Source organism: Struthio camelus, chromosome 8 (assembly GCF_040807025.1).
Source record: "Struthio camelus isolate bStrCam1 chromosome 8, bStrCam1.hap1, whole genome shotgun sequence".
NCBI classification, from domain to species: Eukaryota; Metazoa; Chordata; class Aves; order Struthioniformes; family Struthionidae; genus Struthio; species Struthio camelus.
Window position 1 is genome coordinate 35,780,893 of NC_090949.1, and position 22,216 is coordinate 35,803,108.

At 37.8% G+C, this 22,216-nt stretch overlaps 2 protein-coding genes across 3 annotated transcripts in view; one reads left to right on the forward strand and one right to left on the reverse strand.

The window, feature by feature from the left end:
* The first annotated feature begins 1,577 nt into the window (after positions 1–1,577).
* Positions 1,578–22,103, forward strand: ALG6 (ALG6 alpha-1,3-glucosyltransferase). The gene is made up of 15 exons (XM_068953425.1): positions 1,578–1,672; positions 4,925–5,036; positions 5,672–5,756; positions 9,320–9,409; positions 10,336–10,424; positions 12,788–12,870; positions 13,559–13,623; positions 15,250–15,435; positions 15,941–16,076; positions 18,104–18,189; positions 18,626–18,710; positions 19,844–19,914; positions 20,930–20,998; positions 21,156–21,354; positions 21,622–22,103. Exons 2-15 carry the CDS (start codon positions 4,955–4,957, stop codon positions 21,817–21,819), a joined length of 1,524 nt encoding a protein of 507 aa, XP_068809526.1. The 5' UTR covers positions 1,578–1,672; positions 4,925–4,954; the 3' UTR covers positions 21,820–22,103.
* ITGB3BP (integrin subunit beta 3 binding protein) overlaps positions 15,570–22,216 on the reverse strand; it is a 43,576-nt gene continuing 36,929 nt past the window's right edge. Inside the window, exon 8 of one of the 2 annotated variants that reach the window (XM_068953419.1) lies at positions 15,570–15,827. In XM_068953419.1, the coding sequence (XP_068809520.1) occupies positions 15,703–15,827 (125 nt within the window). In that variant the 3' untranslated portion in view covers positions 15,570–15,702. The remainder of the gene's footprint in view (positions 15,828–22,216) is intronic. The other variant, XM_068953422.1, reaches the window with a different exon arrangement.

Below are 22,216 nucleotides of genomic sequence, written 5' to 3' on the forward strand. Positions count from 1 at the left end.
TTAGGAAGTTTCTGAGAATAGCTCCGTGACTCAGGCTTACTTGGTAGTGATGAGGGAGCAGGGCTGATGGACATAGAATTCATTTGACACTGTGCATTTTCAAAGCATAATATCCTACGGTAAAGCAGCTGTGGAATTCGGGAGGCTTAACTCTCCTATTAACTCAAGTCATTTTAAGAACAGCGCTGCAAGTTCGAGCTGCGTGTCAATTGTTTAGACAGTGGTCTCCATGCCTGGAAGCATCTAGTCCACTTCATAGCTTCTAATTTACTTTTGTAGCCAATGGATTTTTAGGTCTAGGATCATTTTAGAGGTTTATCGTTTCAAGACATCCCCTAGGGTCTTATTAATTGCATGCACTAGCATTTTCTTTAATAACTGTACGAGTCAATAAAGTGATTGGGTTTAATAGATTTATGTAAAACCTTTAAAATAATTTGACGATTATAATCTGCCATTTTCAACAGTTATGGCTCCAAATACAGTGATACTCTTTGATAGGCCAGCAAAATACTGTGATTTACACCCTTAGCTACACAAGACCACCAGCTCTTCATGCCATGAGTTTTGAGGTAACACTCAAAAGTGACAACTGCTGAGACCGTTGAAAGCCATCTCTGGTGGTATGCAGTACTAAGCAAACACTTTTCAACACAAATAAGTATGTTGACTAATGTTTATATATTTCGAAAAGAAGTGGTACACGTTAGAAAATCTACAGAGAGTTTCGTTTTCCTGTCACCTCTAGCTTATTTAACGTTTCCATTACGACATAGGATGCATGCTATCCGTCAAACGCCCATTGACAGTTTTTCCTCAAGTCAAGTCTAAATCCTTTAAAACTTTCAGTCCCGAGATCCCACTCCAAGGAGAGCATCGTGCCAGACGATCGGGGAGGTCTGGGCATGAACGCCTCAGTATGAGGTGTTATTTAAAAACCGTGACGAGTACTCACTCAACTTCATAGCCCAACCTCGGCAGGACACGCAGTCAGAAGAAAAACACTGCAATGTAAAGACCAGCACAGACCATGCTCTTTAAAATGGTAAGGGTTGTGTAAAGTTGATCTAGGATTATTTATGTTATGTTATTTAAAAGTATTACTGAAGGTAAAACAAGAGTGCAGGAAACAGAAAAGTGGTAAAAGAGAGGCCTATGTCTAAGATCTTCCTTCTCCAAGCTGTCTCCCAGACATCCTCTCAGAGGAGCTGCTTCCCATCCCTCTCTGGCACAGCTGAAGCGCAGGTCCTCAGGCTGCCCCACTCCTTCCGGGAAAAATCGTATTTTAGAGTCCTCTCCTCATTAAAAAGCCAGTCTTCCCCCGTGTCAGGACTAGGCTTTCCTTCAGCAACGCCCCTCCCTTTCCTCGCTGCCACTAATCACCAGTACGAGACACCAGCGCTACCAATGCCACGGCGGGGCTTGAACACCCCCACCAGCCACCCGCCACCCGCCACCGCCTCAGCGCAACGGCCGCCGCGCCACGAGGCGACGGCTCCTTCCCGCCGCCGCGCTACGCATGCGCAGCCGCGAGCTCCGCTGGCGCCGGCGCAGGCGCGCTGCCCTGGCGGCGGCCGGAAGCGGCGCGGGAGGCGGAAGCGGCGGCGGCGGTGGCAGCGGCGGCGGTGGCGGGAAGCGCGCGCTCGCGCGCGCGGCGGGTTCGTTGCGGCCGGTAGGGAGATGCGCGGCGCGCGCCAGAGCCGTTGGGCGGCGGGGCCCTCACAGCGCGGGGTGGGCGGGCGGGCGGTCGCCTCCTCCTCTCGGTTGTGTCCCGGCGGGACGGGGCCTGTGTGGGGCGGAGGGAGGAAGGGAGCGGCCCCGCCGCGGGGCAGCCCGTGCTTGTGGGCAGCGCTTTGCTCGAGAGGTAAAAGGTTAAAAATGGTTTAAACTGAAAGGCGTGAAACCGTCTTCAGCCCCTGAAGGGCGGGGGGGTTTGTTGAGGGTTGTTATCCACGGGGATACAATCAGCAGGAGCGAGAGGCCGCTGCTCTGCAAGCTGACCGTGGTGGTCGTTTTAATTTTGTGTGGAAAAATTATTCACGAAGAGACGAAGTAAGAAAGACTATTTTAAGAACCGCTTATAGGGGAGAGAAAGAAGAAACTCAGTAGCCAAGAAAATAGCTCTTATTCCAAATACAGGGAACGGCAAAGGAAAAGAACAGGGAGACGTGAAAGTCTTTGTTCAGGTGAGAATGACATTAGATAAGAATTAGGAAACAGCATAAAAGGTGGGGAGAGAAAAGAAGCCAGATAAGGAATTGGCAGCAGGCAATTCAATTTATGGAGCAAAGTGACTCAGCTGGAGTAAAGTGAGGGGAAGTGAGGCGTTCTAAATAATACGGGAAGAGAGAAAAGTGAACAGGGGTGGTCTCGGCTACCAGTGCCAAAATAGGTGTGAAGGCATCTGTTCTAGCTGGAGATAGAAAGGGAAGAGCAGATGTGGTTATTTTATGAAAAGGAAAAGCCAAACTTGCAGCACTTAATTTTGGAAGTCAATCATCTTACGGAGTCAGTATCTCTTATTTAGATAAATATACCTATCCTGTGGTTTAGGCACGCGTGTAGCATAGAAAGCTTGCAAATATCAGTGTTCATGTACCTGCCTGTGGAGGAGGGTCTACTGCTGTCAGAGATTTATATTGTTAAAATAACCTTTTTTTTTTTCCTTGGAGTTGGTAAGTCACGGCTTTCAGTGAATGGCAAATGACTATGGATTTAGTCTGAGCGAAATAACCTAAACATGTCTCATTGAGGTTTCTGGTCTGTTACTAAAATGGCAGTTGCACTACTGTTGCTGGGGCTTCTTTGGCAGTGGCAAGTATATTCAACTCATCTGACCTGGATGGTGCCCCTTCGGAGAGGAAAGTCCTTGGAAGTCGTACCTGGACTTGTCCACTGTTCTGTAATGTATCTGTTGCTGACTGAGGAGGGAACAGTACTACTACTACTGCTGATCTGGCAGAATTTCAGCCTTTAGATTTACTGCTGTCTTTCACTGTCAAGACTGAAGCAATTTCTTCCTCAATTTTTTCAGACTCGAACTCGGAAAGAATATCTTTGGTCCTCTGGGTCAAAGTTTGTATATTCTTTGGCTAGTTTTTTTTTTTTTTTTGCATAGGGTAACGTCACTATTTTTGTATACCTCAATTCCCAAGCTTGATGCATGGGGCCTTTAATGTGACAGATCTAGCAACACTTCTTATTCTTACTGGATCCTTAACATGGTCGGGCAAGCCATCAGTCCTCCTGCCTTTTTGCATAAAAGGATGAAGAATAAGCTCCCTCATGCCTGGCTGTGCCTAGTAGAAGGCTTCAGCTGGTGGATCCTTTAGGGAGAGGAAGCTGTGATAAGTAGCGTGCTTATACTTGGGAAAGGGGGTTGGAATTTCAACCCCCTTTTTGAGTTTCAGGAAGACTGAAAGAAGATTCACATCAGTGAATTTTTGGTCATAAATGCCAGATCTTTTCATTCCTAGGTCAGTGGTACAAATTTGATTTTAATTATGTATTGTGTGTTGAATTAGCTAGAGCATGTGATACAGAGTTTATGCTGGCTGTGTGCTTTTATAATGGCTGCAGGAGAACAGACAATACCTGGTCCAGCATAAAGCCTGCCAGTACATAGTTAACTAGTAAATAATTTTCTGAATACATTTGAACCAACAGAGTAGCTTTACCCGATTTGTACTTCGCATAACTTGGCTGTGGTGTTCTTGATCAACTGTATGGAACCCTAAAGTTGGATTTATTCTACGGCCTAAACGCAGCCTTGAATCTGGTTGCCCTCCTAATAGGGTAACGGGAGGCCTTTACAGGCAACACTTTAATCGCTCCTGTGTTTTCTTGAACAAATATTTGTTGCTCAGCCAGAAGTTGTCAGTGTTCTGCGTGGAGACTAATGCATAGTCCTGTCATCTTGCACGTGCATGTCTGATGACTTGCATTACTACCCATTTTAGTCCAGAGAGGGCTCTTCCCCAAATCCTTCCCTCTTCCCATTTTCCTGAGATGGCAGAGAGCTGCTTTTACTATATTTTCATGTAAAACTGTCATTTTTTAGCAAACGTTAATGTTTGTTGCACTTTGGAATCCAGTCAGCCACATTTAAAGTTAACCAAGTCAGGGAAGAGTATGAAGAAACAACGTGAACATACTGTTAAGGATGGAGTAGGCTATTGACAGAATTAAAATACGTTGGCTGGTGCAGAAAAGTTAACATGTGGACAGATATAAGGACATACATCATAAAGAGAAAATAAGTGGTATTAATGTGGTAGCATGCTATTTATTCGCTCTTTTTATCTGTGTACTTGTTAACCCACTAGAAAGCCAATCAAATATTGTTACTAATCTAGGAGTTTACATAGACTTCTTTGAAGAGGCTTATTTTGTTCAAAGTAGCAAATACTAGTTATTGAGGTCCTCAGATACATGGGTTGGCATGAGTATTTTGTCTACCACTACAACCTTCTCTACTAGTTTCTTGTAGAATTTCCTGTTGTCACTTATAGGAAAAAAACACCTTACATATTTGCATAACAAATTGTGTGGGACTTATTAAGATGAAGCTTAAGTACATGCATGGATGTATAGTAAGTATAGAGCTGATGAGGTAATCTGGATTCTCTTAAGTGATTTGAAATCTTTCACTCTTCTTTTTTGCTTTTTTTTTTTTTTTTGCATTTTGTCAGATGTCTGGTCACCTTGTGACTCAGAAATGGGAGAAATTGCTTCTGGGCAGCATTTGGCTTTGTGATTAGATAATTTTCAGTACTTAAACCCTCCTGGTTGCCACATACTTACAGAAGCAAGGTAGCAAAAGATGCTCCTGGGGGTGATGAGAAAACTGAGACCATGCAGTGTCATTAACTGTCTAAGGAACCAAAGCGCAGACAGCATTGCAGCAATGTTTCTGGTGTTTCAGGTACTCTTTGGCTTGTTAGGAAGACCAGCCATGGAGAAGTGGAGCTTAATGACGATTGCTGTTTTACTAGGACTTACTGTACGTTGGACTGTATCACTTGGTTCTTACTCAGGTAACACATATTCATGGTTTGTAAAACAGCCACATGAAGGTGAACTGTGGAGCTTGTGCTGAATTAAATAAACTTGTATGCAAAATCATAAATAGGAAGCAAAATGTTACTTTAGATATTGTCATATTTTGTTGCTTCTCTGTTTCTCAGCAAGTAAGTTTTAAAATAGGGCTGGCCGCAAATTTTAATAGCGAGGTGCTGTGTCGTGGCTGAAAGTGAGCACGCTATCAATTTTTGTATACTCAGAAAGCATAGTGGTTCACACAAAATCAGCGTAAGATGTCCGTTACGTACATTTTCTTATTTCAGAGAAGTGTCACATTTGTTATACTATACTTCCAAACGATTTTTTCTTTTTGTCAGGTGAGCAAGCCACTGTATCTCTTCCTTCACAGTGGAATATGTTGATAAATGCTTATCACAGAAATATCCAGAAAGCTGAAAGAATGCATAACGCTTTTTTTCCCCTCCCTGTTAGACTACCTAGCAGATCGTGTCTTTCTTTTGTTCTCAAATATAGTAGAGGAATGGAGAATAAAATTAGTGGTATGTTAATATGCAAGTACGTATTTGGAGGAAAAGCAATGTGCATAAACAGAATAAATTCAAAAATACTCTTTGTCATCTCTTTTTAGGTGCAGGAAAGCCACCTATGTATGGGGACTATGAAGCTCAGAGACACTGGCAAGAAGTTACTTACAATTTACCCATCAAGCAATGGTACATAATGCTATTGTATTTCAGGTTACAAAGATGCCAATTAAATACCTTTAAGATATCTGCAAAACTTTTTACTGTTCTCTGAGCTGTTCTAAAAATGTGTTTGTGGTAATGCTGTCCCTGTTCTTAAACTGAGGTACCATTTTCTTCACAAAATAAACATGCTAATGTTCAGAACTGCAGCTTGCTAGGTGTGAGTTTGTAAAACAAACTCCAGTATTTATGGTAGTCATCTCTGCTGTAGTGGTAGTCTGCTGACTGGTAGTTATCTGCCCTGAGGCTCCAGCTTTGTTTTGAAGTGACTGGAAAGACTGAGAAGCAATTTACTACTAGGTTTATATGAGAGCTCATACAGAAGCCTGTGTACCTGTTTTAGAGAGAGGAAAAAAAATTCAGCTTCCTGAATTCCTTCCAATCTGCTAATGAGCAAAAACTCTTATTATTATTATTATCAGCACTGACAAAATCAGAACAAACTGTTCATCTCAGCTAAGCTAAAAGACAGCGGCCTGCTGTTAAGTGCGGATACTCCGGCGTTCTGTGCTGGAGGCATAGTTCATTCTTTAGACCTATTGAGTTCATTGTTCACACCTGTGTGAACAATGTGAAACACAGATTTTGAAATGTGGTTCTCTGGAATAAAGAGTAAAAGTAAAGGATAGTGAACTTATTTCTACAGGTCACTCAGGACTGTCGGTAAATTATTCCAAATGGAGATTTGGGGGAGGGGGAAGGAATAGATGAGTAAAAATTATAGAAATATAATAAACCCTTAGAACTTGCATGGAACAATAAAAATGTTTGGTTCCATGTATGTGCTACAACACAAATTGGTGTAAATGAAAACTTTATATCTTACAACAGGGATAATTACATTCTATTTGTTTGGGATCATTTTTCCCTCAGCTATCTATTGGGGAGCAGACTGGTATAACAGGATAGAATATTATTTCAGTTTGTATTGCTGTAAATGTACTTGGGGCCAATCCTGGAACTATGGCATTCTGTGGACCTATGCAAATGACTCTGTATTGTGACTTTAGGGCACCCGATAGTATCTGTATTACCCTTTTTCTTTTCCATTTTCTGGAATAGCCAAACCCTTCGTTATGCCAAGTTGGCATAATGGAGAGCTATCATAATAATAGAGTTGACAGCTTTGATCCACTCTGCTACCCAGAACAATATGTACTTAAAATTAGGAGTTACAGCAGTCATTATTTCTAGGCATTCCCAGAGGCCAGATGAAACTATATTGCAGGCTGGGTTCAGCCTGTGACTGCAAGTTGGGCATCCCAGTCTTGTTGTGTTGGCTCTTCGTTTTATTTATAATAGAATTTTTTCAGATTGGATCTGCTTTGGAATTGAATCTGCAGTAAAGTGAAGACATATTTGGTCCTGGGAGTTTGGAAAAGAACATCTCCACTGACATGCAAGGGATTACGTTCTAGAATACTAAGCCTTTTTTCCCCCCTTCCCCTGAGTATTATAGAAATAGGCAGTGTGGAAAGATGATGTACTCCAGCATGTAATAATGCTGTTCAAATTGGAAGTTGAGATTTTAATCAATTCTAGTGTTGTTTATCTCAGTTTAGTGTTTAGGACTGTTTATGCAGCAGCGCACGTTCTTATGTAGATTTCTGTAGATTAACACAGAGAGAACTTCTCTTACGATGGCATAGTCCTAAAAGATCCCTTGATCTTTGCACAGATTTCAGTATCACTTTGATGTTAAACAGGCATATTATAGGTAATATAGCTGCATGTTCCACGCTGATTTTCTTTGATTCAGAACAAAGTATGTTTAAAAAAAATGTCGCAGTAAACTATGGTATGATTTGTACTTAGTTTCCTTGTATGAGAGTTCTGTGAGTCAGAGGTCAGAATTTAAACACTTGTGTGTTTTGCGTTATTCTTTACAGTCATGGCCTATTTATTAAAAGCTACTTTAGAAGTCTAATAAGAAGATATCTTTGTTAATTAAAACGGAGATAGCTTTTTTGGCTATCTTTTTTTTCTCTGTTGAAGTTCTGAGTTTATGGAAGGTAAAAGTAAGAAACGTACAGTGTAACAGGAAAGCTTGTGAGTAAACTGCAGAACATTAAAAACTGTTTGAAAAATCTGAACTGCCTTGGCATGAACAATCTTGAATGGTAGGATAAGTAGTAGAGATGCATTTTAAAGAAATATGATTTATCATCAGTTGTTCATAAGATACTTCAGGCAGCTCATACGGAATTCAAGAGATATCATTTACTATAATAAATGTCAAAAAAGGGCTGCGTTTGAGTGGAGGACCTGGAAAAGCCAAGAACCTTGCCCCTTGGCAATTACAATAGGCTAGTTGATCTGTTTCACTGTGAGATTTTAAAGGGCCAATGCCTTATTTTTGTAACTTCTGTTTTTCTTGGATAAAGCCTTCTGTTTCTCATTTGGAAGAGGTAACTTAATTCTAACTGCAGTCAGCCTTCCATTGAAATATCAACGCAGCAGAACTATTGATGGAAAAATCCTTCCTATCTCACTTGCGTTGTTCTCCTGAGGTTATCTCCTCAGGTAGGAATAGGTAAAGGGGTTGCAGCTGACATACCTGATTCAGGTTCTCAACCTCATGTTGGCTAGTTGGGTGGCATTACTCTGATAACTCAGTTTTACCTTTTAAGGTACTTTTTTTAGCCTCCTGACTCTTACATTCATGCTAATAGAATTGTCTAGGTGTACCTGTTGTGGCATTGTTTTCCTCCGGAGTTATGCTTCTTTTTTTGTCCTTCTGTGTAATACCTTTATGTTTCCCTGCTCCCCTTTCTGTTCAGTTGCTTTTAAGTAATTTAAATTCCATTGACGTTTTTTCAAAATTTTCATATTAAGACCTTTTGAGCAGAAGTAATGGAGCATCAGTGTTCACCATTGACAACTGGATACATTGTAGCTTAAAAGTGTAAGGTAAAGTTTAGCTGTTCAGAAGTCATTGTCACATATGAAATATGCCATCCAAGTTCAGGAAAAAAGGAATCTAAGATTAACATAAGGAAAATCACTAGTGAATTCAAATTCTTTTGACCTTTTCATTTCATTGCATTGTTTGTATTTCCTTTTTTCATTTGGTAAATTGACTGCTCTTCTGGAATAATTGACATGGAAAAATATAGATTATATTTGTAGATGGAGGTGAGGCTCTGACGAGTCTACCAAATGAAAAAAATGTAGAGCTGCAGTTGATGTGTAAAGCTAATTTTGTGTAAGAGTTTCTCAGTTCTTCTCAAATTCTGTGGATTTTAAAGATATTTTTTTCTCTCCAGGTAAATAAACTCTAGCGGGTTTTGGGTTTTTTTGTGCATTTTGCGTGTTCTATTTTGCAAACGCAACTGAGTGTATTCTGTGTCATTTTTGCTTTCGTTCTGTTGCTTGAGACTTTTTGTAAAATAAAGCAGATACAGAAGGTGCTCACTTCCTTTTGAGTGTGTTGGTAAAAATGTGTTTGCTTTAATATTCAACCATTTCCTTGGACTGAAACAAAGCTGGAAATGTAGAACTTCTTTAAACGTTATTATTATTATTTTTAGGTATTTCAATACAAGTGACAACAATCTACTGTACTGGGGCCTGGATTATCCACCTCTTACTGCCTATCACAGTTTTCTGTGTGCTTACGTGTAAGTTCATTATTTTAATTATTTACTGTTGTGGAGAGTGTAAAACACTAAGTTCACAACTCCCACTCTCCTCTCCCCCCAGGAGAGAACAGGAGAGAAACTAGTAGCTAGAAATTACCAATTTGGGAAAGCTGATGAAATAGCAAATACTTTTTGCTTCTTTAAAGCTAGGGAAAAAGATTTCACATGTAGCCCTGCTGCTTAAAAATTAATACTTCTATTTTTCTATCTTGAAATTATTGTGGCGGGACTGAAGGATTAGGTTCTTCTTTTTGTCAGCTTCTTAAATTTTAGCTGATTTAGATGTGACGTAGTTTTTTAGCTTTCTAAATGAGCCACTGTTAGACCAGTGATGCACAGAGAAAAGTACTGTAGGGACTGGGTGCATCACATGGGAAACCTCTCTTGTATTGAGAGCTGAAGTGACATTTGATGACTGGATATCATGTAGATAGAATTCTGTTATTGGAATACTTTTTCCACAAGGGCTTTACTGCTATTGGAATGAGACTTATGGAATAAGAATGTAGGTTAAAGTGCACAGGCCCAGTTATGTGGGACATCTATGTGAACTGTAAATGGTTTATATTTAATACTTGAGCATGAGAGGAATTTACAATTGTTTTTTTTAAAGTCAGTGGGCCTAGGCTGAAAGTAGTTATCTTGTCCTGATAAATATTGTATTCCATTTTTCCTGTTTTCAACGATTCTTTTTTATTGTGAGAGAGTAGCTAATCTCTATAGTATAAACTGATCTAGTTGGGAGGGAAACCTTTCATTGGTCACTATTGCTCTTTGAAATATTTCTTCTCATTCATCTTAATTCTTGGAATATGCTCCTGTACATGTCATCTTTATTGCTGAAAGGAATGTGAAGGGAAATGAGAACTGTCTACATTTTGATGTGTCTATACTTTGTTTTACAGTGCAAAGTTAATAAATCCTGATTGGATTGCTCTCCACACATCTCGGGGGTATGAAAGTCAGCCACATAAGTTATTTATGCGTACAACAGGTAGGAAAATTATATTTCCTTAGGATGATCTTAACAATTTTCTAGCTTACTAGTTTAGCATCTTTAATTTTATGCAGTCTCCCTCTTTACCAATTTCTATTCAATTCTTTGGGTGACTTTGCAGATCTACCTGTTATGAACAAAACTCTCTGTTCTTTTCACTTCTGCTGTCGTTTGTGAAACTGATAAATGTACAGAGATTTTTTTTTCAACTGGACTGGTTTAGTAAGAACTGTAAAATGAAACTACTTCTTGGTAGCCTACACACAGTTTTTTTTTTCCATTCTGGTAGTTACAAATTTTATTTGTAGTTTAGCTTGGCTTTTATTCTAAAATTACTTGGCAAATCAGCTGGCTTTCACTGACTTTACTTAATAGGCTCTTGGGGTCTCAGAGATCTTTATTAGGAACTTTTATACCTTATCTGAAAGGGGGAGATATTTGATGTTTTTAAAGATGTCATTTTTATCAAATGCTAACCTGTTTCCGGAAAAAAAATTGTATTTACAGAAAAGTAAAAATATATTTTACCAGTTTTATACTGAAACTCATTTTAATTCTGTCAGTTTTCTGACCACTTGACTATTTTGATCTGCCTGTACAATGAAAAGGATAAAACAAGTGCAGAAAAAATGTAAATAATTTAATTCAGTAGCTGTATCTGTAGAACAACGAATGATGTAGCCAATGAACTCTTGTTCTCTGGGCAATGACAGATGCCAAATTGCGCTGCTGTTATTTTCTTTCATTTTAAATCTGTCCTTTGCGTCACATGATGGTAGAGTTCTATAAAATGCTTTATACTGGGCAAGTACCTTTTTTACTGATTACAGTGGCAGAATGATCTCCAGAGGTCCCTTCCAACCTCAACCATTCTGTAATTCTGTGAATGTGATGTTCACCTGTAGCGCTTCTGTAGTTCACAAACCTCTCAATCTGGTTGCTAATAATTGATTGGATTGAAGCAAACAAAAAAAAATCACTATAACTAAATTGCCCTTGAAATGTTCTTTATTAATGTTGAAAACAACTCACTTGACATAGCATTGATGTATAATCTAGGTGAACTGATAAACATTCTTTCAACAATAGCCATTAAAATAATGCATTAAAATAACTCGGAATGCTGAATGTCAGCTGTTGGTGTTGCACCTTTGCATTAAGTGTTGGTGTGTTTGTTCGGCTAATGCCTTGGGTACATTTGTTTAACTGTGGCTCGAGCCTGCAAAATGATCATCATATAGAAAAACTTACATATTTAAACATTTTCTTTTAAAGCCCCTGACCCAAAAAGGGCGAATTATGCTTTTCTTTTTGGAATAATTGCACATTTTCAGAAACTTGGTTATAGAAATAAACTGAGAATTTGACAAGCATTTAAGACAACACTCAAGAATTAACTTGGTGATTTAAGTGCAAGCAGTTTACATAATTCCAGGTGGGCAAACCTGCTGGTTCTGTTTTCTTGTTGACCCTGTTACATATATTTGCTATTGGTGTGTGATCAAAAACAAATCACTAATTTTAATCTATCTGACCACCTCACATTCACACAAAAATAAATTGGAGATTGCTATAGTTGAGAGCTTAATTCCCTCTCTGCCTTCAAAATATCAGTGCCATCCAACAACTTGACTGCGTTTAGTTGTAGTCGATTTCATTTGAGAATTAAGAATGCCTCTCTCATTTTGGCATGTGAGGAACTAGAGTGTGCTCCTTTATTGACTGAGGTTGTGCCAGAAGCCAAAACAGCTGAACACATGGAAGCAGCAGCTTTGGGGCATCAGAAATGATAGCCATAGAAATGTTAACAAGATCAAATTCTGTAGACCAATATATTTCTCTTTGTCCTTTAAAGTGAGACTACTCGGATACTCTAATGTAAAGAACTTCTTGATATTATCATGTTTATTTGCTTATATTTTCCCTTTTCTTCCACAAAACACTTGAGAAAAATCCGCTCTGGTATGACTTCCAAACCTGAGCAATCTCTAAAATAATACGATGGAACATATAACGCAACATAAGAAAAAATGGAAAAGCATAGCCAGCTGAAACTGTAGTGGCATGACTTACGAATTTCAGTTGAGTTTAATGACTAAGCTGAGGTTTACATGTTAAGAAACAGATGCAAAACCCACGTGAGAAAGGTAGGCAGCCAGTCTCACCCAAACACGGTGTAATTGTTATAATCTGAGATTTTTATACCAAATCCAACCAAGATTTGAGGAGTTAATAGGGTAAAACTGTAAGCAAAGTTGAAGATCAAAGATTCACAGTCCAGATGAAAACAGACAACGTTTTTTGCATTAAGGTAGGATATGTGGGAAGATTCTAACATAAAGTTAATCTTTATTTTTCAGTGTTTGTTGCTGACTTGCTGGTTTATATTCCTGCAGTTATTTTATATTGTTGTTTCTTAAAAGAAACATCTACAAAAAAGAAGGCAAGTATCTGTTGTTATCTGTGTGTAAATTAAAGAAACATACTGTTAAACAGTGTAGAAACTTAACAGGCTGCATGTTAATTAACATAGAACATCCCAATGGCGTCGGTTGACATAAAATTGATGCAATCAGTATATCTTGTATTAAAGACTTTTCAGTTAAAATAAGCCATTAACTTATTTTACAGCAATTATTTTAATACCTTCAATAACAAGATGCACTGAAGTTTAGTAGCCATGAACTCCTGAATTATTTTTCTTGCCAAATTTATTACTTGCGTAGTAAAAACAAGATTTGTGCTATGACGCGAGGGAATCTGGGAACTGTTGTCTTGCGTACTCCTTATGGTAAAACATATATTTTGAAATAAAAAGTTGTCTGATTTTTTTTTTTTTTTTTTTTTTTTTTTGAGTGGTGCAAGGTTTAAGATGGGTGTGGGTGATCTTTAAGCTGGCTGGCAAAGGGAAGGCCAGTCTCCTTTCAGGGTTTTCTTATTTACAGAAAATTGTTATCAATTTTTACTCCTCAAAACATTACTGACATAAGATTGGAGAGAGAAAGATTCCTACTCCTAGGATGGACCACAGACGGACAATTTTTTGTACTAGAGAAGTAGCATGAGTTGCTATGTTTGCCTTATTTATAAATAATTATTTTCCCCTCTCTTTTTTTGATCCTTCCTTCCAGATTTCCAGTGCTCTCTGTATATTGCTTTATCCAGGCCTAATTCTTATTGACCATGGACATTTCCAGTATCCTTGTATTTGTAGTGAAAACAGAGGAATTTCAATTTGTGAAATAACACTGTTCTTCAGTACTTGTCTTTAACTGGGAAAAGGATTGACTTTGTATCTAGAATAATCCGTGGGGCTTCTGCCTACACCAAAGCAGAGATGTTCAAGAAAACTATACCCCTGAAATATATTGGAGATACGTAGTTGATAGTGGGACAAATCAATCCAAACACGAATAGCATTTTTTTTAATGTCTCAAACTCTTATTAATGTCAGTCACTTTATTGCAGAAAATGTCAATGGTTTGTGACAGCAAAAAGAATGGATGGCTTGTGCTCCTGTGATTTGTGTTTGGAGAGAGAATTGTCTTAGATCTTGCGATGGCAGAGAAGTGTGTCAAGCATAGCTATATAAAATGTTTGGTTCTGTAACATGTGACACTGTCTTGCCTTTGCAATTACTTGAGATTGGATTCACTTCACTTAATGTCTAATCATTTAAAAGTTAGGCATCTAATACGAGCTAAGTCGTCAAAGCTAATCTAATCAATGGTGGTGGATACCTTCACAGGTAGTTCTTTTATAAGATTTCTGTTTTTACAATTATTTTGCACATCAACAAGCAAATGATGTTGTTTACTACTCTGTGCTGTGCTGCTCAGTGCCATCTAGCAGAGGGACACAATCCTGGAGTTGTGATAAATGTGGGTGTTTAAATATCCCAGGGGCATATTAAATCAGAGCATCTCCTAAATCAAGTTTTGATAATCCAGTACTAATGTACTAATTTGTGGTTTTTCTCCAAGAGAGTGTGTGATGATAATGTACCTTAGAAATACAATTTTGAAGGAAAAAGTAATAAATGCTATTGGATACTTGCGTTACAGTTCAGGAATTCTGAAATCATATTTTTGACTTTGACTCTTTAAAGGTGTAGAGCATTTGGAGAAGTCACAAGAAAAGGGGGTGTGAATGAATGCATTTCATCGTAGCTTAGAGAAACTAGTAAGATAGAAAAGGGACAGGATGACAGTTTTTGAGTATGTAAAAATACGCAAAGAGGAAGACAACAGTCTGGTGTTTGTTACTTATGTTGGATAGGGCAAGAAGTAATGGCTACTAACTACCATAGGGAATATTTGGTTTTAAATTTAAGGAAAAATCTTTCAAATAATAATGACAGTGAAATGCTGGAATTGATTGCCTATGGAAGTCATGGAATCTGCAGCATAAAGATCTTGAAGAAAAGGTTCAGCAAACATTATGTCAGGAATGACACAGGTATAGTAGACACCGTATTAAAGCAGACAGATGGACTACATAGTCTCCTGGGGTCTCTTCCAGCCCTGGGACTCTGTGTGAATAACTTTACTACTTGTGACCGCTCCCAAGAAGTCAATAGACAACTTAGACAGTCTGAATGTGTTGTCATAGCTATCTATATTGACAAAGAGAAAACAAAATATTTGGAAATTTCTGAGGATACAGCAGCTACCTGAATAGGGACGCATTGTTAGTGTAATAACTTGGAAAAACATATTTTGCATGCTGTTTTATACTTGTCCCACAGGGCATTTATTCACTAACTTCCAGTATTAAGAGGTTGCTTCTCTTGTTTATCATGTCCTTGACATAAAAAAAACATATATAACTCAGTGAGCCTTGGCTTTGCTTTGTGGGGTGTACTTTATTTGTCTTATGACTGGGACCTTTTGGGTTCAGTGTCATTTTGCTTGGCTTTAAATTATAAGCAAATGGAACTCTACCATTCTCTGCCCTTCTTTTGCTATTTACTTGGAAAGTGCTTCAAGAAGGGACTGAAAGGAAAGGGGTAAGTGATTTTTAAACCATTTTATCTTGCTCAAGAATACAGCCAGGCAGCCTAGCATTGAGAATGTGGTTCATCTTATTTGCATGTGGTCATTTCTGAATTAACTTCCAGTGGAAGATATCCATATTGTTAAAATGTTTTCCTCCCAGGCAAAGTAAGCGTACTTTTTAGTATGCTGAACAGACAGCAAAATACATTAAGACATCCTTTCTCAGCACTCTTCATTCTGTAATCTAAATGAATTGGGGGCTACAGTGGGCAACCAAATTAGCCTGACAGCAGTAGCTCTGTTACAGTTCTGATGGAGTCCTTCGCGCTAATCTGGGGGAGATGAATTTTTTCTGTGGAATTGGTAGCTGTTTTGCTCAGATTTGCTATCTTCAGTTTTGTACCTGTTGAGGAAAAAAAAAAAAAAAGCTTTACGTTCTAAACTAAGAAATTGACTTTTGTTACAAGTAGCTGGATTTATCTTTTCTGATGAAAGCTTTTTTTTTTTTAATTGCAGATTAATATTGTTTATTAAAATAGCTGGGACAGTGGTGGCTTCTTTTGCTCTCTGCTGGCTCCCATTCTGCACAGACATGGAACAAATCATGCAAGTACTCAGAAGACTCTTTCCCATTGATCGAGGCTTGTTTGAGGCATGCATGTTTTCTTCTCCCCCCTCCCTCCCTCCCTCCCTCCTGTAAATGTTCTGTATTCTTAGATCCCTTGAGAAACCTCCATCATGACCTTTACAGATTTCATGTGGGGAGGCACACCACAGAACTAGTAATTTGAGATGCCTTCTTCAGCAGTCATTTCTTGCCAGTTATTTAATCCAGTATTTAACCCCAGCTCAGCTGGCATCTTCCAGGATATTATATGAGTAGACAACACTTATCCCATCATCAAACTCATACTTCAATCCATACATTTTTCCGTTGAAATAGATTCCATAGTAATTGACAGTGTCAGAAGATATAACCTTAAAAGTTAACAGCTTCAGTGTCTGTCTCTTGGTTCTGCTCAGCTTTTTTCAACAAGGTTAAAAAAAAAAAAAAAGTTTTTCAGGTGCAGCTTAGAGAGTCCTTTTTGACCTAGCTTGTATCTGTTTTCACTACAAGTTTCTACAATATTTTCTAAGAATTTTAGACCAGTTCTGCTTGTACTTGTTCCCAGATTATTGACATTTGCATGCTGAGTGCTGGAGCCCTAATCCAGGAAAGCAGTTATTCATCTACCTAACACTACTGACACAGGAGTCTCATAAAAGAAAGGATATTTCTTTTTCCAAGTAAAAGTGACTTGTAGGTATTTTGTTCAATCAGGACGAGTCTTAATAATATCCCTTTTAAAAGCAGATTCTCAACTTCAAATTTTTCCAGAAAATGAAGCTTTAAATTTTCAGTGCTTGAGTTCACCAGGATTGAAGCAAATATTTAGATAGTTTGCTGAATCTTAAATTTTGTTTTAATCTTCTTTAGATGTGAATGTCACAAATGGCACTTGTTTCCCTGAAGAGTTGATGCTGATGTACCAAAGGCAGCATTTTATTTAGGCTGCTGTAGAGAAGTGTTTTCAGAATGTAGCCTCTAGTATTTTATTAAAAAAAAAAAAAAACTCCTTCCCTTCCCAGCAATGACACTATTGCTTGAGTATGGACTGAAATTCATAAATAAATATTTTTGATCATGGTACTTTTTATCCAGTGCAAAGTTTAAAAAAATAAAATCTGTAAATGACAAGAATGGATGAGTCTGAAAGTGCCTAAGGATTTAGTCTAATATTAGTCCAAACATTTTCTGATGGAGTAGGGGAGTGACTTACTGGATGCTAATATAGATGAAATGAGAAATTGTCCACGTAAGCAATGCACAGTAAATTTATACTGGGGTGCATGTAACAGGTTCTTTGAATTGGTTCCCATATACAGAAGCAGTAACAAATGCTGATGGTTGTAAAATCGTATTGGCTATTAAGTAGGCATCTTGTATGTTTACTGGTGCTGCCAAACCCCCTGTTCACTTGTAATCCTCAACAAATTTGAAGTGCATACTCTATATTGCTAGTAAGCACATGAAGAAGATGGCTCAGTTGCTAGTGGTAGTAGCTTTCTTGCTGTTATGTCTACACAGCTGTGATTCAAGCAGCTGTTTAGGGATGAGTTTCATGAGCATGATAGCTGTGGTTACAAATTTAATTTTGAAAGTGATCCTAGCACAACTGCTAATGTCTTTAGACTTCTTGATTTATTAGTAGTTAACTCTGTCATTGCTAGCAAGCAGTAAGCATAGCTAAATACATTCAGGTATGTAATGAAATGTGACGATATATAGAATGTCTTCACATTTGAAAAAAAAATTAACATATGCCATCACTTAATCAGAAATTTTGTAGGCACAGAGGATTTCAGACCTCATTTTCATGAAATGTTTGGTCTTATGAGTCAAAACATAGTCTCTTGAAGAACTATTTCTTAGTTATTTTAATATATGTTTTAATCCAGTTTCTTTTAATTTTCCATGTTTGAATGAAGATTAGACTGATGTAAATTGAGTTACATCTCAGAATATGATGTATATCTGCAAGTGTCATCTTGCAGTATGATAGTAAAAAACCAACAATCCCTCATCCCTGTTATTGTCACAAGCATAAGTTAAAATGTTTGTTTTCCCCCCCTCCCCAGGATAAAGTAGCCAATATTTGGTGCAGTCTAAACGTCCTTATAAAGATAAAGAATATTGTATCACCTCAAACTCAGCTTAAACTCAGGTAAGGCATAACTGAAGTGTTAGCTGTTTATTTGCATTAATTTTTGCAGGATCAGTACTTTTTTCCAAGAATTATGAGAAGTGATGTTTAAAATCCTGAAAAATATTTTTTCTTACACTGTGTTTTTCTTCCAAGTGATAAAATTTCCCTTTAAGATATTCTTAAGACTGACAATTCCAAATTTTTTGCTTGTTTATACAGTGATTTAAGCTACATAGTTGTTATTCCTTTTTCAAAACCACTCATGTCAGTGAAGACTATTAAGTGCTGCTCTCTTGTGTTTGAGGCTTAGTGATTTTGTGTGTTTGAAAATTAGCATTAAATTCCTAACTTATAATTCTGAAATTTGAAAATTTAAGTTTTAAAATTCTATGTAATATTTATGTAGATATTCATATATTAAAGGATAAATCGTTTTTCTTATGCAATTCCTCAGTTTTGGTGTAACGTTTCTGAGCCTGCTTCCTACTTGTGTAAAACTGACCCTTGAGCCATCTCTGAGAGGATTTAAGTTTGCTTTGGTAAGTGTATATTTTTAATTGTTCCTTATTTTAAATCCACCACTGAGCGCTGGTATGTGACAAACAGTCCTACTTCGAATTGCCACAATGTGCAGAGGTATATATACTATTCAATGTCATTTTGTTTCTGCTGAAGAGATTGGCTTAAAAGTTCGTTGCTATCAGACTTGAATATCAGAGATAGTCTAGGAAGGCCTACCTAGTCTTTTAGGTCTAGATTTTTCTCCTTAGCCTCAATTTTATTTATTTAATGCTGTATTTTTATTAGTTTCCTCTGAAGAGTCTTTAGAAGATTCCATACACAACAAAACTTTGAATGGAGTTGAAATTTCTCTTCTATTTTATTGTGTTTGCAAAGTGATGGTTACTCTTAAGATATTGGCTGTAAAATTCAATAAAAATTGCCACGATGGGCATTGTAAGCTCATTAGTGGTTTGAAAAGAGAATCACGCTATTTTACTGAAATGTTTGCTTTTTCACTTCATCATTGAATGTAAATTTAGACAAATTAACATTGCTTAAATGCAAAATCAGTTCCCTTTGAAATCAAAATTATAGGAAGATAGTGCTAAGGTTTCAGAGTTATCAAATAATTTATATTTTTCATTTTATGTAAGTGCTGCCTGAGAGTTTATCACAACATTTGTTACAACTAGCATTTTAGCCTTTTTAAGAATTGGTTTATGTTTCATGATGTGTCTTTTATTTAGGGAAAAAATGACTGTTTGTTTGAGATATTGACTGTTTCTGATGGTGATTAACAGAATTTAACTTCAAAACGCTGGGTAGTTCTCACTGTGGCTTAAATCTGCTGATGCTTATGTATGTGAATATTTGTGTACTTCAGCGGGGATAATCTCGTAAGTAAGCAATATTGGGGTCTGTTTATGTGAAATGTTTTCTGAATAATTCTGGGTGAACTTTCAAACAATTTATTTTCCATATGTATAGGTGGTTTCAGAAGCAGCTCTGTAATTCTAGATTGTACAAGAGGTAGATAAATGATCTAATTTTTCTGTTACCTGTTAAACTTACTCAGTACACTTATATAAAATCCAGGGCAGCTGATAAAATAAAACAGTGCTTTGTGTTGCGGTCAAGAACATTAGTATCTCTGATTCCCTTTTCTAAGGTTAGTTGTGCGTTGTCGTTCTTCCTGTTCTCCTTTCAAGTACATGAAAAATCTATTCTTCTAGTGTCAATGTAAGTATATTCTTTTTCTGTATGTATGTTCTGATCTTGTTTTCTTCAACTTGTTATTGCATGCTGCTTTATCACTTACAAATATATCTGATTTTAAAAGCTCTACACTGCACTGGCCTTCCTGAGTAACTTGTAAATGAAAGGAGTATATAAATATAGCCATGCTTGCTTCTATTGCTTCTCTTACCCTTACAGGCCAATGTTCTAAGTGTGGATTTACTAGAGTATGGTGTGGTAGCACAGAATGTATTTTGCAGTCCAGGGACAGATTGTTTGTTAAGGTGATGCTGCCATAGACAGCAAAGAAATGTACTTAGCTGCCCAGCAAGGCTGGAGCAGGATGATAAGTTGAATTAGGCGATTCGTACCTCCTTTATGTTGACGGCAAAGGAGCTTTCTCTCCTTTCGTTATTACAAACTTACATACTTACTCCTGTAAGCATGTATTTCCCATAGCTTGCCCAAAAGGAAAGTCAGCAGGGACAGACAGGGGATATCTTCAGTCAGCAAGGCCTGCTCTCTTCCTTGGATGTCTTGTCTGTATGTGAAAGTAATGTTTGAAAAAGAAAGAAATGGAGAGGTAGAATTCTTAATGTTTCTCTTCCATGCCGAAAGGAAGGTTGCACTGGGAGTTAGAAAGCTATTGGTATTTCTGTAGGCATCGTTTAGGGATCACGGTATTGATGCTCCCAAAGCCAACAACAACTTTTGCATGGAGTGGGCCCCAGCTTGGCTGCCCCTGCATGCTAGTGGGGGGCAATACAAGTATTCTGTCAAGTGATTTCATGCTGCAAACCCAAACGCAGGGCAAACGTTTGTGTGTCAAGGTTCAGCGTGATGCAGCGGGAAGGAGTCCCAGCAGAGGCTACAGCACTTTGGGCGTTTTCCCCTCGCCAGCGGGGAACAGGCATGTCTTAGTGAGGAATGGGAGAGCGTAGCAGCCATGTAAAAGGTTGAGATAACAAAATGCTGTCACTTCAGCGTTCAGCTATTTATTTTTCTATTTTTGTTTCAGACCGGTCTGCTTAATCATAAATGAAATTCCTTTTATGGCTACATGGTTTCTGCTTGTATCAACCTTCAGGTGAGTCAGACACTATTCACTTTTAAAATAGTATTCTTTCCTGAGTCTAGATAGTGTAGAAACGCATTCTTTTTTTTTTTTTTTTTTTCTCTCTTACTTTCTTTGAAATACAGCTTGGAATGTAAACTCACTTCTGTGGGCAATTCTGTTTTAACAGCCTGTTGCCTCTGCTACTGAAAGATGGCCTCCTGTTGGCCTATACTGTGACAACACTGGCATTTCTCTCAGCTTGTGTGACTTCCTTTTCGATATTTGAAAAGACTTCAGCAGAGGACTTGCAGCTGAAATCGTTTTCCCTTTCTCTCAAGGGATATGTTTCTTGGTTTAAGTCATTTCCAAAGATTGTTAAGAGGCTGGTAAGTAACTTTAATTCTTCATAGCTCTTACTTGTAACTCTTCATAATACTGAAATACTTATATAAACCAGTTTAATGTCCATAATTTTTTATAAGGTTTCATATGGGCAAAGCCATGCTATGTCAGTGTAGAGGGGAGCTGTAATATTTCTGCAATGTCATCTGTCTGTAGAATTAAGAATACAGGGCACCCTAGCAATGAAAATAACTGCCTACTCTTTAGCTGTTACATCAACACTAACTAGTATATCATTCTTTATCTTACAGTTTCTTCTTTCAGTAACTGTGATGGGCATCCTGACTTTACTGAGTGCTACAACAAGTCCTCCACAGAGGTTACCAGATTTGTTCCCCGTATCTGTGACCATTATTTCTTGCTTACACTTCGTATTCTTTTGGATGTATTTTAATGTTGTTATATTGTGGGACTCAAAAAGTAGTAGAAGTCAGAAGAAAATGAGTTAGTTAATTTGTGAAGATCAAGGACTAAACTGTAAAAGGACAGAATATTTTCAGTGAATCGTGTCTGGTGTTGCAGATGAATTGTGTTACATCAAGCAGTTTGAGTGATGTAATGAAAATCAGGAAACATTATGCACACTTAAAGACAAAGTGATTAAAGACTGTTTTAAAGATGAAGTATTTCACAGAGCGCTTGGAAGTGTTATTTGGTGAGTTTTCTTCAGATTTGTAATACTTTTGTTATCGTTTGCAAACTTAAAATATCTAATAAAGGACCAAATTTTGAACTTGTGCTGATACAGCAGGGTATTTTAGCAAAACAGCAAATGTTTTGTTTGCATTAAGTTTACACATTTCCCAGCATAAAAGGTATAAGCAATTCAAAGTTGCGTTAGGTTAA

What these genes read in the sequence shown, in the direction of transcription:
- ALG6 (XM_068953425.1), top strand. Translation starts at nt 4,955, where the DNA reads ATGGAGAAGTGGAGCTTAATGACGATTGCTGTTTTACTAGGACTTACT. An exon ending in ATTGACCATGGACATTTCCA is followed by an intron (nt 13,624 to 15,249) that starts GTATCCTTGTAT and finishes TAAAAAAAACAT; the next exon opens with ATATAACTCAGTGAGCCTTG. An exon ending in CAAACTCAGCTTAAACTCAG is followed by an intron (nt 18,190 to 18,625) that starts GTAAGGCATAAC and finishes GCAATTCCTCAG; the next exon opens with TTTTGGTGTAACGTTTCTGA.